The sequence below is a fragment of the Myotis yumanensis genome, unplaced genomic scaffold, assembly GCF_028538775.1.
Source record: "Myotis yumanensis isolate MYYU_CA2020_CCGP unplaced genomic scaffold, mMyoYum1.0.hap1 SCAF_7, whole genome shotgun sequence".
Classification (NCBI taxonomy): domain Eukaryota; kingdom Metazoa; phylum Chordata; class Mammalia; order Chiroptera; family Vespertilionidae; genus Myotis; species Myotis yumanensis.
Window position 1 is genome coordinate 42267037 of NW_027223758.1, and position 16080 is coordinate 42283116.

At 43.6% G+C, this 16080-nt stretch overlaps 1 protein-coding gene across 2 annotated transcripts in view; it reads left to right on the top strand.

The window, feature by feature from the left end:
* Positions 1–8248: 8248 nt before the first annotated feature.
* Positions 8249–16080, top strand: part of MALT1 (MALT1 paracaspase) — a 53329-nt gene continuing 45497 nt past the window's right edge. For both annotated transcript variants that reach the window (XM_070420375.1, XM_070420376.1), the window contains exon 1: positions 8249–8653. In XM_070420375.1, coding sequence (XP_070276476.1) covers positions 8379–8653 — 275 coding nt within the window. In that variant the 5' untranslated portion in view covers positions 8249–8378. The remainder of the gene's footprint in view (positions 8654–16080) is intronic.

Consider the following 16080-nt stretch of genomic DNA (forward strand, 5'->3'; position numbering starts at 1 on the left):
ATTTGCGCTCCCCTCCTGGCCTGATTGCCCTAACTGCCTATCTGTTCTCCCTTCGTCTCCAGCCCTTCCACCCGGTGCAGGCATGTTGAGAGCTCTCTGCCATGGCCCTGCCCCCCATCCTGATTGGTCCTTATGTGATGGTGTCCTGGACAATTTGCATATCCTCTATTATTCCTATAGATAATGATTGGTACATAGAAGAGGAAGCTGAATTGTTCTTTTATATATATATATATATATATATATATATATATATATATTTTTTTTTTTTTTTTTGATTTTTTACAGAGAGAAAGGGAGAGGGATAGAGAGTTAGAAACATCGATGAGAGAGAAACATCGATCAGCTGCCTCCTGCACACTCCCCACTGGGGATGTGCCTGCAACCAAGGTACATGCCCTTGACCGGAATCGAACCTGGGACCCTTGAGTCCACAGGCTGATGCTCTATCCACTGAGCCAACCCGGTTAGGGCCTGAATTGTTCTTTATTATGTTCTTCCCAAAATTAACATAGCAATTTTCAGAGTATTAATACACGCTGAATTACTTTTCCCAGGCCAAGGCAAACTGAGTCTGAAACAAGCTTTTGCAAGGATAATAGCTATCGTTTATTATCTACTCTGTGCCAAGCAGAGGTTAGTGTTTTAAATACAGCAACTTCTTTAATTATGGTTACAACTCTATATATACCATATATCCAGTCTAATTTTAACAGATGAGGCAAAGGATTAAGTAACTTATTCAGGGTCTTAAAACTAGAATCAAGCAGATGTTTCTGGATCCAAAGGTCGTACACTTGGCCATTATACTGCATCTGAACTTTGAACTTTCAGTGATGAAAAAGTATAGCGACTGCTTGTGCTATAATGTGGTGGAGACTGTACATGAAGCAACTACCTCGCCAACAGGTACTGAGAATTTGGGGGTACAAATTATTGCTACAGAAAACCCTGCTGTCCTCTGATGAAAAAGTAAACTGGGCCAGGAAGCCTTGTGCTGCTTTTATCCCAAGCGACCCTATGTTTTCAATGGGACACCGACCTTGAATATTGCTACGATTGGGAGAGAGAGCTTAGGTGTAGTCAACTTTATGTAATCTGTGCTGGACCCCTCCAGGAGAGGGCAATCTCTGTAAGGTTGCCTGCTTTGATTTATGAAAATTGTGAATGGCAGGGGAGAAAAAAATGGCGGAGGCTTAGACGGACGTGTTGGTCCTTCGTCCCGGAGCAGATAGGGGCGAGCAGCTGAAACGGGTAACAACCAGCCCGATCAAGCTGGGGAGGTTCAGCTGAGAGACAGTCTGCAGCCAGGAAAGACAGAGAACTCCTGAAAAATGCGGATGGTTAGAGATTGAGGCTGAAACTTCCCCCTGGGCGCCAGCGCAGCGGCGAGACCACGCCATCTTGGGAAGCGGTTACCTACCGGCATCCAGAGATCGGCTACTAACCCAGCGGCTACTAACCCGGAGGCGGCGACTTGCGGGCGGCGCGACTGCGGGAGCCCAGAGGAGGCCTGCGCCCCTCCACGGAGGGGCGGACACTCCTGGGCGGCCAGCAGAGGCACAGCGACCACGCCATCTTGGGAAACAGAGCTGCTTGAGACTAGGATCCTGGCCTCAGCACCACCCAGTCTGATCTCAGACGCATACCAGGACCCTGCAGCCACTGGGGACAGAGACCTGTGACCACAGCTACAGACCTGCAGACACGGAAAGTTCGGAGATCCCTGCTGCAGATCCGTGAGTAGCAGAGCCCATCCCCCCTTCCCCCAGGATCGCGGGCAGTGCCAGAGTAACTAACTGATAGACCTACCCCTTGCCGGGGCCTCAGCGCTGCAGAAACTTTGGCCTTAGAACTGATCCTATGCGCACTTCGGGCTTCAGAGCCCTGGGCTGGGAGCAAAAACGCGCACAGCACCAGGAACTAATCCTGTGCGCACTGCTGGCATCAGAGCCCTGGGCTGGGAGCAAAAACGCGCACAGCACCAGGAACTAATCCTGTGCGCACTGCTGGCATCAGAGCCCTGGGCTGGGAGCAATCGCGCGAACGGGAGTTTGTCCGCCTAGCACAGGCCCAGAAACCCCGTTTCTCAGGGCAGGAGGCAGCACCAAGCACCAGTGACTTGACTGTGTTTCTTATCACCTGCGCCTGAGATCCTGATTTCCTGTGCATTCATACTAAGAGCCAGTGAATCCAATTCCTGGTGCAAGGGCACACAGGGACCCTGATTCTCAAGGTGAGGTTGCGCGAAGCAACAGAGACTCTGATACTGAACTCTTGGGGAACTCTGACTCCTGGCGCAAGCTAGGGGGCTCTGCTCTGGTGCTAAACACGCGTCAGGGGGGCCTCTATTTCAGCACAGTGCAGGCAGGGTCCCTAATTCTAAGGGCACGCGCGAGGCCACATTGAGTGTTGGCAACACTGACACAGAGCGAGCCTGGTTCCCACCAACCAACAACAACCACACATCTTAGTGTCAGAGCTCTTCAGTGACACTAGGGTGGTGGGAGCCTCCCACTGCGCACGGCCCAGGCCCACGCAACTCAACCTTTGAACCATCAGGAGATAATCAGAATGAAGAGACGACACAATACCCAGAGGAAAGACAATGAAGAATCACCAAGAAAGGAAATTAATGAAGCTGAAGCGTGCAACATGACAGAAAAAGAATTCAGAATGATGGTTGTACAATTCATTCACCGGATGGATGAGAAAATCAACAACCTATGCAAGAATCAGGAAGAAATGAAAAGTGATATAGCTACAATCAAAAACACCATGGAAAGTTTCAACAGCAGACTAGAAGAAGCAGAAGACCGAATTAGTGAGTTAGAAGATAAGGCAGAGAAACAAGCTCAATCTGAACAGCAACTGGAGAAAAGAATTAAAAAACAGGAGGAGAGCCTAAGGGAGCTTCAGGACAACATGAAACGAAGTAACATACGCATAATAGGGCTGCAAGAAGGACAAGAAGAGCAGCAAGGATTAGAAAATCTATTTGAAGAAATAATGACAGAAAACTTCCCAGATATGGGGAAGAAAAAAGTTACACAAATACAGAGAGTCCCAGGCAAGATGAACCCCAAAAGACCGACACCAAGACATGTCATAATAACGATGGCAAATGTACAAGACAAAGAGAGAATCTTAAAGGCTGCAAGAGAGAAACAGAGAGTTACCTACAAAGGGTCCCCCATCAGATTATCAAACGATTTCTCAACAGAAACACATCAGGCCAGAAAAGAATGGACGGAAATCTACAAAGTGATGCAAAGCAAAGGACTGAATCCAAGAATACTCTATCCAGCAAGGCTATCATTCAAAATTGAAGGGGAAATAAGAAGCTTCACAGACAAAAAAAGGCTAAGGGAGTTCATCACCACCAAGCCAGCAATGCAAGAAATGCTAAAGGGACTGGTGTAAAAAGAAGAAATAAAAAGCCCAGAAAGAAAGCAGCCACAAAAAAATAGAAATGGCTACAAACAAGTACCTTTCAATAATAACTTTAAATGTAAATGGACTAAATGGTCCAATCAAAAGATATCGAGTGGCTGAATGGATAAAAAAACATGACCCATACATTTGCTGTCTACAAGAGACCCACCTCATTAGAAGGGACTCACACAGACTGAAAGTGAAGGGATGGAAAAATATCTTTCAGGCAAATGGAAATGAAAAAAAAGCTGGGGTAGCAATACTTATATCCGACAAAATAGACCTCAAAGTGAAGGCCATAACCAGAGATAAGGAAGGCCACTTCATAATACTAAAGGGATCAATACAACAAGAGGATATAACCCTGATAAACATATATGCACCCAATGCAGGAGCACCCACATACATAAGAAAACTCCTGGAAGGTATCAGGGGAGAGATCAACAACAATACAATCATAGTAGGGGACTTTAATACACCACTAACATCACTGGATAAATCCGCTAGACAAAAACTCAGCAAAGAAACAGCAATCCTAAATGACTCACTAGATCAGATGGACTTAATTGACATCTTCAGAACACTTCACCCCACAGCTGCGGAATATACATTCCTCTCAGGTGCTCATGGGACATATTCAAAAATAGACCACATATTGGGTCACAAGCAAAGTCTCCACAAATTCAAGAAGATTGAAATCATAAAAAGCATCTTCTCAGACCACGATGGCATAATGTTAGAAATAAACCACAATAAAAACAACCCAAAATACTCAAACACTTGGAAGCTGAATAGCATGTTATTAAATATTGATTGGGTTACCGATGACATCAAAGAAGAAATTAAAAACATCCTGGACACTAATGACAATGAAAACACAACAATCCAAAACCTCTGGGACACAATGAAAGCAGTCCTGAGAGGGAGGTTTATAGCTCTACAGGCCTACCTCAAAAAACAAGAAAAAATGGTAGTTAATCATCTAACTCTACAACTCAAAGAATTAGAAAGAGAGCAACAAGAAAAGCCCAGAGTGAGCAGAAGGAAGGAGATAATAAAGATTAGAGCAGAAATCAATGAAATAGAGACCAAAAAAACAATACAGAAAATCAATGAAACCAAGAGCTGGTTCTTTGAAAGGATAAACAAGATTGACAAACCCCTAGCCAGGCTCACCAAGAAGCAAAGAGAGAGGTCCCAAATAAACCAAATCAGAAATGATAGAGGCGAAATAACAACAGACCCCAAAGAAATACAAATGATTGTTAAACAATACTACGGACAACTCTACTCCAACAAACTAGACAACCTGGAGGAAATGGACAAATTCCTAGAAAAATACAACATTCCAAAACTCAATCAGGAAGAATCTAAAAATCTCAATAGGCCAATAACGATGGAAGAAATTGAAGCAGTCATCAAAAAGCTTCCAGCAAACAAAAGCCCAGGACCAGACGGCTTCTCAGGGGAGTTTTACCAAACTTTTAAGGAAGAACTGAAACCTATCCTCCTCAGATTACTACAAAAAGTCCAAGAGGATGGAACACTTCCAAACACATTTTATGAAGCTAGCATCACCCTAATACCAAAACCAGGTAAAGACAACACAATGAAAGAGAATTACAGGCCAATATCCCTCATGAACATAGATGCCAAAATCCTCAACAAAATCTTAGCAAATCGGATCCAGCAGTACATCAGAAGGATCATACACCATGACCAAGTAGGATTTATCCCAGGGATGCAAGGATGGTACAACATCCGTAAATCAATAAACGTGATACATCACATAAACAAATTGAAAGAAAAAAACCACATGGTCATATCAATTGATGCAGAAAAAGCATTTGACAAAATCCAACACCCATTTTTGATAAAAACTCTCAGCAAGGTGGGAATAGAAGGATCATACCTCAACATAATAAAAGCCATATATGACAGGCCCACAGCCAACATCATACTCAATGGACAAAAACTAACACCATTTCCCCTAAGAACAGGAACAAGACAGGGATGTCCACTCTCTCCACTCCTGTTCAACATAGTCCTGGAAGTATTAGCCATTGCAATTAGACAAGAAGAAGAAATAAAAGGCATCCAAATTGGAAAAGAGGAAGTAAAACTGTCCTTATTTGCAGATGACATGATATTATACATACAGAACCCTAGAGACTCCATCAAAAAACTACTAGACTTAATACATGAATTTGGCAATGTAGCAGGATACAAAATTAACCCCAAGAAATCCGAGGCATTTCTATATACCAATAGTGAACTTTCAGAAAGAGAGATTATAAAAACAATCCCATTTACCATCGCACCCCAAAAATTAAGATACCTAGGAATAAACTTAACTAAAGAGGTAAAAGACCTCTACTCAGAAAACTATAGGACGTTGAAAAAAGAGATAGAGGAAGACATAAACAGATGGAAGAACATACCATGTTCTTGGATTGGTAGAATCAACATCATTAAAATGTCCATATTACCCAAAGCAATCTATACATTCAACGCACTTCCCATTAAAATACCAATGGCCTTCTTCAAGGATCTAGAACGAACTCTCCAAAAATTCATCTGGAATAAAAAAAGACCCCGAATAGCTGCAGCGATCCTGAGAAAAAACAAAGTAGGTGGGATCTCAATGCCAGATATCAAGCTGTATTACAAAGCCACTGTTCTCAAAACTGCCTGGTACTGGCACAAGAACAGACATATAGATCAGTGGAATAGAATAGAGAGTCCAGAAATTAGCCCGAACCAATATGCTCAATTAATTTTTGACAAAGGAGGCATGAACATACAATGGAGCCAAGATAGTCTCTTCAATAAATGGTGTTGGGAAAATTGGACAGATATATGCAAGAAAATGAAACTAGACCACCAACTTACACCATACACAAGAATAAACTCAAAATGGATAAAGGACTTAAATGTACGACAGGAAACCATAAAAATTCTAGAAGAATACAAAGGCAGCAAAATCTCAGACATATGCCAAAACAATTTCTTCACTGATACAGCTCCTAGGGCAGTTGAAACTAAAGAGAAAATGAACAAATGGGACTACATCAAAATAAAAAGCTTCTGCACAGCAAAAGAAACCATCAACAAAACAACAAGAAAACCCACCTCGTGGGAAAACATATTTGCCAACATCATATCTGATAAGGGCTTAATCTCCAAAATTTATAGGGAACTCATACAACTTAACAAAAAGAAGATAAACAATCCAATCAAAAAATGGGCCAAGGATCTAAATAGACACCTTTCAAAAGAGGACATTCAGAAAGCCAAGAGACATATGAAAACATGCTCAAAGTCACTAATCATCCGAGAGATGCAAATCAAAACAACAATGAGGTACCATCTCACACCTGTCAGAATGGCCATCATCAACAAATCAACAAACGACAAGTGCTGGAGAGGATGTGGAGAAAAAGGAACACTTGTGCACTGCTGGTGGGAATGCAGACTGGTGCAGCCACTATGGAAGGCAGTATGGAGGTTCCTCAAAAAATTGGAAATGGAACTCCCATTTGACCCTGTGATCCCACTTCTAGGAATATATCCCAAGAAACCAGAAACACCAATCAGAAAGGATATATGCACCCCGATGTTCATAGCAGCACAATTCACCATAGCTAAGATCTGGAAACAGCCTAAGTGCCCATCAGTAGATGAATGGATTAGAAAACTGTGGTACATCTACACGATGGAATACTATGCTGCTGTAAAAAAGAAGGAATTCTTACCATTTGCAACAGCATGGATGGAACTGGAGAGCATTATGCTAAGTGAAATAAGCCAGTCAATGAAGGAAAAATACCACATGATCTCACTCATTCATGGATAATAAAGACCATTACAAACTTTTGAACAATAATAGATACAGAGGCAGAGCTGCCTCAAACTGATTGTCAAACTGCAGTGGGAAGGCCAGGGAGGGTTGGGGGGGAGGAGGGAGGGGATTAAGAGATCAACCGAAGGACTGGTATGCATCCATATAACCATAACTAATGGACATAAGACACTGGGGGGTAAGGGAGGGCAGGGGTCTGTCAAGGGCGGGGGGGGGGGGGGGGAAAGGACACTTATGTAATACACTTTGTAATACTTTTAGCGAAAAAATAAAAAAATAAAAATAAAAAAAATAAAAAAAATAAAAAAAAAAAGAAAATTGTGAATGGCAGTCTGACTTGGGAGGAAACCAGGCGATCCCTGCTAAAAGCAATCATTTCCAAGAGCTTTTAAATTCGACACAGCCGTGTGTGTGTGTGTGTGTGTGTGTGTGTGTTGTCTAGGCACAGATTTCGGGCTATTTCCTTTATCTGGATATCTAGCACCACTTCCTTTAACAATGCCACACACATCAATCCCTAAAACAAGGAAGCCTCCGCGGAGGTTGCCCAATGCGGGTGCTGGTGGCGTCACTGGACACACGCAAGTCACTGCGTGCAAGCGGCCGGGGTTGGCGACCCAGAGCCCTGCGCTCCCTTCCGTGGCAATCCTCCTCCCACGGTCTCGGGAAGCCCCGACGCCGCAGGCTTCCTCGCCGAGTGGAGCCGCCCGGGCGTAGTTCCTCCACCGCTTCCTCCTCCAGCGGCAACCGCCCGAGCCTTCCTGCTCCGCCAGGACTCCACCTCCCGGGGTTTGAAGCGCGCGCCTCAGCGAGCGCCTAGGCAACGCGGAGGGCGAGCCGGGTGCGCGGTCCTGCGCAGGCGCGCAGTGGGAGGCCCCGCCCCCGGCAAGCCCCGCCCCCTCGTCCCGGCAGGAGCGGTCGGTCCCCGGCTCCCCCAGCAAACCTGTCTCGGCGGGGCGGGGAGCGGAGCTTCCTCCTCCGTGAGCGGTGCAGTGCCGCCCGTTCCGTCCTTCCGCCCCTACCTCCGCGGCGCCGGGGCGAGCGCGGGGCGAGCGGAAGGTGCGCCGGGGCCGACACCGCGATGTGGCCGGCGGGATCCGCGGCCGTCGCGGCGTCGCCGGCGCGGGACCTGCCGCTGTGCGGGGAGCCGCCGCAGGCCCCGTCGCCCCCGGCCTCGCAGCTGCCCCTGGTCGCGCCCTCGGGGCTGCAGCTCCCCGCCCCGGGCAGCGCGACCCTCAACCGTCTTCCGGAGCCGCTGCTGCGGAGGCTCAGCGGGAGCTTGGACCGAGCGCCCGAGGGCCGCGGCTGGCGGAGGCTGGCCGAGCTGGCGGGGAGCCGGGGGCGCCTCCGGCTGAGGTGAGGGGCCCGGGGCGCAGGGGCGAGGTCACGGGGGCCGGACTTGGGCGGGGGGGCACGGGTGAGCGGGCCGGGCTGGTGCTGGAGAGATCGTGGCTGCACGGGACGGTGCGGGGCCGCGGGTGTGGCCGGAGCGCGGAGGAGGGGGGTGTGCGTGGGAGAACTTCGCTGGCCTTCCCATCGCTTTCCCCGGGAAAGTGCTGGGAATGCGAGCGAGCGGGCCGGCGTTCACACCCTTTCGCTGCGCCCCTCCCCTTGAGCTGAAAGAGAAGTGGACGTGGACTGGGAGGATTTTGAGAGCAGAAGGCCCCCTGGAGACCATTCTGATAGGGCAGTGATTCCCAAGGACTTAGAATGGAGAAAGACACGGACCTGGAGACTAGAGCAGGTTAGGAAGAAGTGCAGGTAAAGAGAGAATGGGAGGGAAGGGTTTGGGATGCAGGAGTTGATCGTGAAGGTTTTTATGTAGGGAGAGCAGGATGGTGGGAAAGACTGAGACTAAACGCACCGTCTTCAGACGAGCTCATCAGGTTCGCTTCTTGACTTCACCGTGAGCACTAAGTTATATGTGAAACTGTTTCCCTGTTGCCAGGCTTGGGCCCCCCTGTGCTAGCGGTTCTTGAACTTTCGGTCTCAGGACTCCTTTAAACTCTTAAGAATTATTGAGGACCCCAGAGAGTTTTTTTCATGTGGGTTCTGTACATCACATACATCTAGTATACACTGATATTTGCCATATTAGACATTAAAAGTAAGACGTTTTTAAAGTGTTACCTCATTTAAGAGGACTGACCCATTACATGTTAACAGAAATAACATGTTTTTGTGGAAAAATAAACTTTTCCAAAACAAAAGAAAGGTGTCGTTGTTTCACATTTTGCAAATCTCTTTAATGTCTTGGCTAGATTGCAGAGAGCTGGCTGCTTTTGTGTGCTTCTGCATTCAGTCTGTTGCACTGTTGCAGGTCATGGAACACCAGATACTCCAGTAGACACTCCTTAAGAGAGTGAATGAAAAAGATAAATAACATCTTTTTTTAAAAAATGTATTTCTTTATTGATTTCAGAGAGGAAGAGAGAAGGAGAGAGAGAGATAGAAACATCAATGATGAGAGAATCATTGATTGGCTGCCTCCTGCACACCCCCTACTGGGGATCGAACCCAAAACCCAGGCATGTGCCCTTGGCCAGAATTGAACCTGGAACCCTTTAGTCCGCAGGCTGACGCTCTATCCACTGAGCCAAGCCGGCTAGGGCGATAAATAACATCTTAATGTTACTTTGAAAAATGGTTTTGATTTGTGCATCATGTGAAAGGGTCTCAAGACCTGCACCAGGGGTTCCCAGACCACATTCAGAACCACTGCTGTATGCCATCCTTACACTTCTGCTCTGCCTTTAAACCCCTAGCAGTTTTTTTAACTTCTCATATGACGAAACTTTGTCTTCTACTATAATTACTTGTGTACTTCTTTATAAACTTGAGAACAGCAATAATTGCTTAAGATTCTATGTATCATGCACAGAACTTACACTCTATAAATACTTTTGAATTAAGATGAGAGATATTCATTCAAAATTATATTTAGCCCTGGCTGGGTGGCTCAGTTGGTTGGAGTGTTGTCCCATACACCAAAAGGGACATGTAAGGGAGGCAAACGATCTGATCGATGTTTGTCTCTACATCTATGTTTCTTTCTCTATCTCTAAAATCAATAAACATATCCTCGGGTGAGGATTTTTTAAAATTATATTTATTGCATGCCTATTATTTGCTAGAAGTTTCAGAAGATAAAAAGATGACAAATATTTATCTCCTATTCATAAGGACTTAATGGACTGTCATTCTGGAACATTCACAAATAACATGTTAAGTGCTATATTGGGTGTGAATAATAATAACAAAATTTTTTCATTTATTAAGCACTTAGTAGATACCAATGTGCTAAGTGCTTACGTGCATTTTCTACTTTAATCCTCACAAAAACCCCAAGTTTCAGAGTTTGGGTTAAACCAGAGTAGTGATGATTTGGGATTATGTAGAGGACTACGATAAGAGGATGGAATGAGCAAGTGTGGTAAGCTCACAAAGTTGAGCAGATAGACGGCATAATTTTCTTCTGTCCTAGGAAAAAAAACATTTTGCTTTTGGCTATGCAAAGAAAATCCAAAATACTATCATTCTAGATTCATAGATTTCTAAATTTCTGTACAAAGTTGTCTTCTTTGGGGGTCAGATCATTAGGTCTGTGATTGGTTAATTTGTGATATTATCTAGTACTCTTTCCTGAAAAGGGCTCCTACTTGGTCATGAAGGAGAGGGAAGACAGTAAGGTTCTGCCACTGAAGAAGGAAGGCTGATGGAGTCTATACATAGTGGATACCTAGCATCAGGTGTCCAGTTTTCCTCCCCACGACCTCAGTCAGCTTCTGTTAAAGGCTACAGGATGGTGTTAACTTTCTTCGGGGGAACTAACAGAAAATTTGAGGCCACATTTCTAGTGAAAGTAGTAGAGAGAGAAGGGCAGTTGCCTAGCAAGAGGTGACAAACAACAAAGGGCATGTATTTGTAGAATCTGGGAATTTCAGGGTGGAAAGTCTGATAAGAGACAGCTGGAGTTTCGCCAGTCTTCCAGGATGCTGAAGGTTAGTTCATAGCAGGTTGGTTGTGGTGAGGAGGGTCGGGGCACCCTGAAGATTGGTGAATTGGGTAACATTAAGCTCATATACCTATTGAAATCAGAATTCAGCTGATACAACGAAAGGTTAGCACTGGGAACTTGGGGGCTAGAGAGTGGCAGCTGGGGTGGGGCAAGGTAAACTGGTGATGCTTACTCTCTTAAGACAAGAAGTTATTTTAAAGTCATTTCAAACTAATGGCAGAAGAGCACCTATAACAGTAAAGGGTCTTAAGGGAAGTCTTGTCCAGAGTCAAACCTAGGAATTGTAGTGTGAGAGTCCAAGTGGGTAACAGTTACCAGGAAAATGTGAAGTGCTTTCCCCTGGGTCACTGGGTCACGGTCCTAAAACCTCAGAAGGTGGCCTATTCTGTTTCCTTTCACAGGTTTCTGACTCTATATGTCCTTCCTCAAACCAGATGAGAATAAATAAACCAGAAGAGCCTCTTCAAAACTGTCCATCAGGGATTAGGAATAATTGTAAATGTTTTCAGATTGCTATTGATGACTGAGAATTAATCCTAGCATACAGTAGTTTAGTTTCCCACAACCATGTACATATGGAAATGCCCTAATTCCATTCCAGACTGAGCTAATATTGAAACTCCTTGCTGTCCTTGTAGATAGGCATAGGTTCTGAGTGTCTTGCCCAAGCTACACAAATTCTGGCATAGAACATGGAAGCCCCAAAGATGACAGAGCTGCCTAAAATCCTTGACTGAGAGAGCTTAGGAATGGGGCTATAGAACATGGACCTAGGAAACCGGGCATTCTCTGTGCACCTGCTGTACAGAGGTGCTCCTGTGGCTGCAGAAACCCTGCCCTCTGGGAGTTTGTAGAAGGAATGAGAACTTGTGTGAAAGGCTGGAACAAAAGCTTTCCTCCTGTCTGTCGCCTTAGGGCTCAGGCTTTGTGTCTCTATCCACACTTCACCTAGTCCCCTGCTTAGGGTTATCCTTTAATCTGACCATACATATGTTTAGGTTGATTACTCTCAATTCATATCTTAAATCCATATCTTTGCTCTGAACTCCCCATTCACATTGTGTAAAAGCCTATTTGCCATCATGTCTTGAATGACAGACATCTTAAACGGAACATGTCTAAAGCTTAACATACACCTCTTTCTCTTGGAGTTTCTTGCCTCTAACTAAATGGCAACTACACCCTTCCAGTCGCTGGAGTCTTTCTTGACTCCACTCACCACATCCATTTTCTAAGCACATCCTGTCTGCTGTCCCTACAGTGTAGATCCAAAATACTATCATTCTGGATTCATAGATTTCTAAATTTCTAGACCAGGGGTCCTCAAACTACGGCCCGCGGGCCACATGCGGCCCGCCTAAAACATTTATCCGACCCACCGGGTGTTTTTGCCACCGCTCCCTGTTGCTTAGCAGCCGACTAGTTTTTTTTTAAACTATACTCTGGCCCTCCAACGGTCTGAGGGACAGTGAACTGGCCCCCTGTTTAAAAAGTTTGAGGACCCCTGTTCTAGACTTAGTAGGGTGAGCCACCAGTGTCATTCACCTGGATTATTCCAGTAGCTGCTTAAATTCTCCTCCTGCTTTGTCCCACCCCAGTCTGTTCTCAATATATCAATCCAAATGATTCTTTTAAACATTAAATCCATTCTTATCCTTCCTCTGCTTACAACTCAGTGAAAACACCATTGAGCTACCACTTAACTCTTGGACCTGCTGTCCTATATTGTCTCCCTCCCTTTCTCTACTCTATTCAAACTCGCCCTCTTGCTTCTCCTTGAACACAGTAGGGTCTTTGTACCGCTGTTTACTCAACTTAGGTGGTCTCACAGATGAACCACATGACTTGCTCCTTCATCCCTCAAATGTTTGCTTAAAAGTCACCCTCTGAATGAGTTCTCTGATGATGTCATTTAAAATTACCCCCTACATCTGCTCTCTGCTCTGGTATTGCCTGTCACTCTGCTTTGCTTTGTCTTTTCTCCAAAGCACCTATGACTATTGGGTGGCTGGATATACAGAGAGAGAAGTAAGTGTGTGTGTGTGTGTGTGTGTGTGTGTATCCTCCTATAGAAAAATTCAGGAGGATAGGGAATTTTGCTGCTGTATCCTCAATACCTAGGAAGAAGGCTGGCCCATTTTAGCTGATTAATAAGTAGTTTTTGACTTAAGGAATAAAGATTCCAAAGAGTAAATGTACCAAGAAGAGAAGCAAAAGAACCTAAAAGCGGTGCCATGTTTTGTACCTTAAAGGGCGAATATGTTTTGATTATATTCTTGTAAAAGTAAAGATAAATATAGATTTTTTTTAAAAAAAGCAGTCCATTTTGTTCAATAAGAGTCTTTTAAATTAAATCAGAAATTCCAAATTAGGTCTGGTAGAAACCACTTCAAAGCACAATCTTACAGGAATGCAACTAAAAAAAGGAAAGAACGAAAAGTCGGGTATGTATAAGGAACATCTTAGTTGAAAGCCAGTGCCTGTGTGGAAAATTAGTAAAAGGAAAGGAGATAGAGAAATTTGTTTTTCTCCTGTGCCTCTTGTTTTGGAAGATAAATCATTGTCGACTTCAGTTTGATCTTTATTTATTTTGTGGGGAAAAAGACAATTTGTTTTTCATTTTCTCTATATAAGTATAAACATTAATTAAAGCATCACTTGGTTGCATTTGATGAGATGGCTTCTTAATTTCATGTATCAGATTCTGATAACCTTTCTGAGTCATATTTAGCACACAGCGTCTTTGTTTTTATAAACCTCATGTTCTCAAAAAATTGGTAATCCTTACATTGTCTCTAATACTGGTTCCTTAACCTGGCCATTACAAGGACTAGTAAAATAAATTTTTACAAAATAAAAGGCTTGCCAAAACCGGTTTGGCTCAGTGGATAGAGCGTCAGCCTGCGGACTGAAAGGTCCCAGGTTCGATTCCGGTCAAGGGCATGTACCTTGGTTGCGGGCACATCCCCAGTAGGGGATGTGCAGGGGGCAGCTGATCGATGTTTCTCTCTCATCGATGTTTCTAACTCTCTATCTCTCTCCCTTCCTCTCTGTAAAAAATCAATAAAATATATTTTTAAAAAAAAACAAAACAAATTTAAAAAATAAAATAAAAGGCTAAATAGCATCATCAGCTTTTGTTTATGCTACTATTGTGGTCACAATTATTTCATAAATGAAAGGACACTTAAAAATATAGAAAAACCACCTTTGAGTAAAAGACAGTTTTATTGTCCTTATTTTCATCATTTTACCATGGATTTATTGTGCTGCCACTGGTCTGCAGTGCAGAATTTGGGAATGGATCATCTATATTGTGGAGATTCACATTTATTGAATATATAAATTTAACTAGGATACTTAGAAAAGAATACCTCGTTAATATAATGATAGGAGGCCTTGAAGGACAAAATGAGGTTACCAAAATAGTAGCTACTCAAAAACATTTTTAAGGTAAAGTTAAAACAGTTCCAGAAACAAACATAATTAAGAAATTGACCTTCATATTCTTTTGATATTCCCATATTTTTATTGCATAACAATAGCTTTTATTGAGTACTTACTATTTGCCAACTTTTCTATAAAGAGCCAAATTAAAAATATTTTCAGCTTTGCAGACAAATTACTCAGCTCTCTGTTGGAATAGGAAAACAGCCATATACATTTGTAAATACATAAAATAATTAGTATAGCTGTGTTCCAATCAAACTGTTTACAAAATCAGGTGACTAGACAGGTTTAGCCCACAGATCATAGTTTGCCTGCCCCCTGTGTTAGGGTATTTCCGGGCACTTACAAGTCCTTTGAATGTCAATCGCATTAATTGTCTGGTTTTTTTTAAATTAATTCTTTATTGTTCAGATTATTACAGTTGTTCCTCTTTTTTCCCCCATAGCTCCCCTCCACCCAGTTCCCACCCCACCCTCTGCCCTAACCCCCCCCCCCCACTGTCCTCATCCATAGGTGTACGATTTTTGTCCAGTCTCTTCCTGTACCCTCCACACCCCTTTCCCCCTGAGAATTGTCAGACCACTCCCTTTCTATGCCCCTGGTTCTATTATATTCACCAGTTTATTCTGTTTATCAGATTATTTATTCACTTGATTTTTAGATTCACTTGTTGATAGATATGTATTTGTTGTTCCTAATTTTTATCTTTACCTTTTCCTTCTACTTCCTCTTAAAGGATACCTTTCAGCATTTCATACAATACTGGTTTGGTGGTGATGAACTCCTTTAGCTTTTTCTTATCTGTGAAGCTCTTTATCTGACCTTCAATTCTGAATGATAGCTTTGCTGGGTAAAGTAATCTTGGTTATAGGTTCTTGCTATTCATCACTTTGAATATTTCTTGCCACTCCCTTCTGGCCTGCATAGTTTCTATTGAGAAATCAGCTGACAGTCGTATGGGTACTCCCTTGTAGGTAACTGACTTTTTTCTCTTGCTGCTTTTAAGATTCTCTCTTTGTCTTTTGCTCTTGGCATTTTAATGATGATGTGTCTTGGTGTGGTCCTCTTTGGATTCCTTTTGTTTGGGGTTCTCTGCACTTCCTGGACTTGGAAGTCTATTTCTTTCACCAGGTAGGGGAAGTTTTCTGTCATTATTTCTTCAAATAGGTTTTTAATATCTTGCTCTCTCTCTTCTTCTGGCACCCCCATAATTCGGATGTTGGTCCGCTTGAAGTTGTCCCAGAGGCTCCTTACACTATCTTCATATTTTTGGATTCTTTTTTCTTTTTGCTTTTCTGGTTGGGTGTTTTTTGCT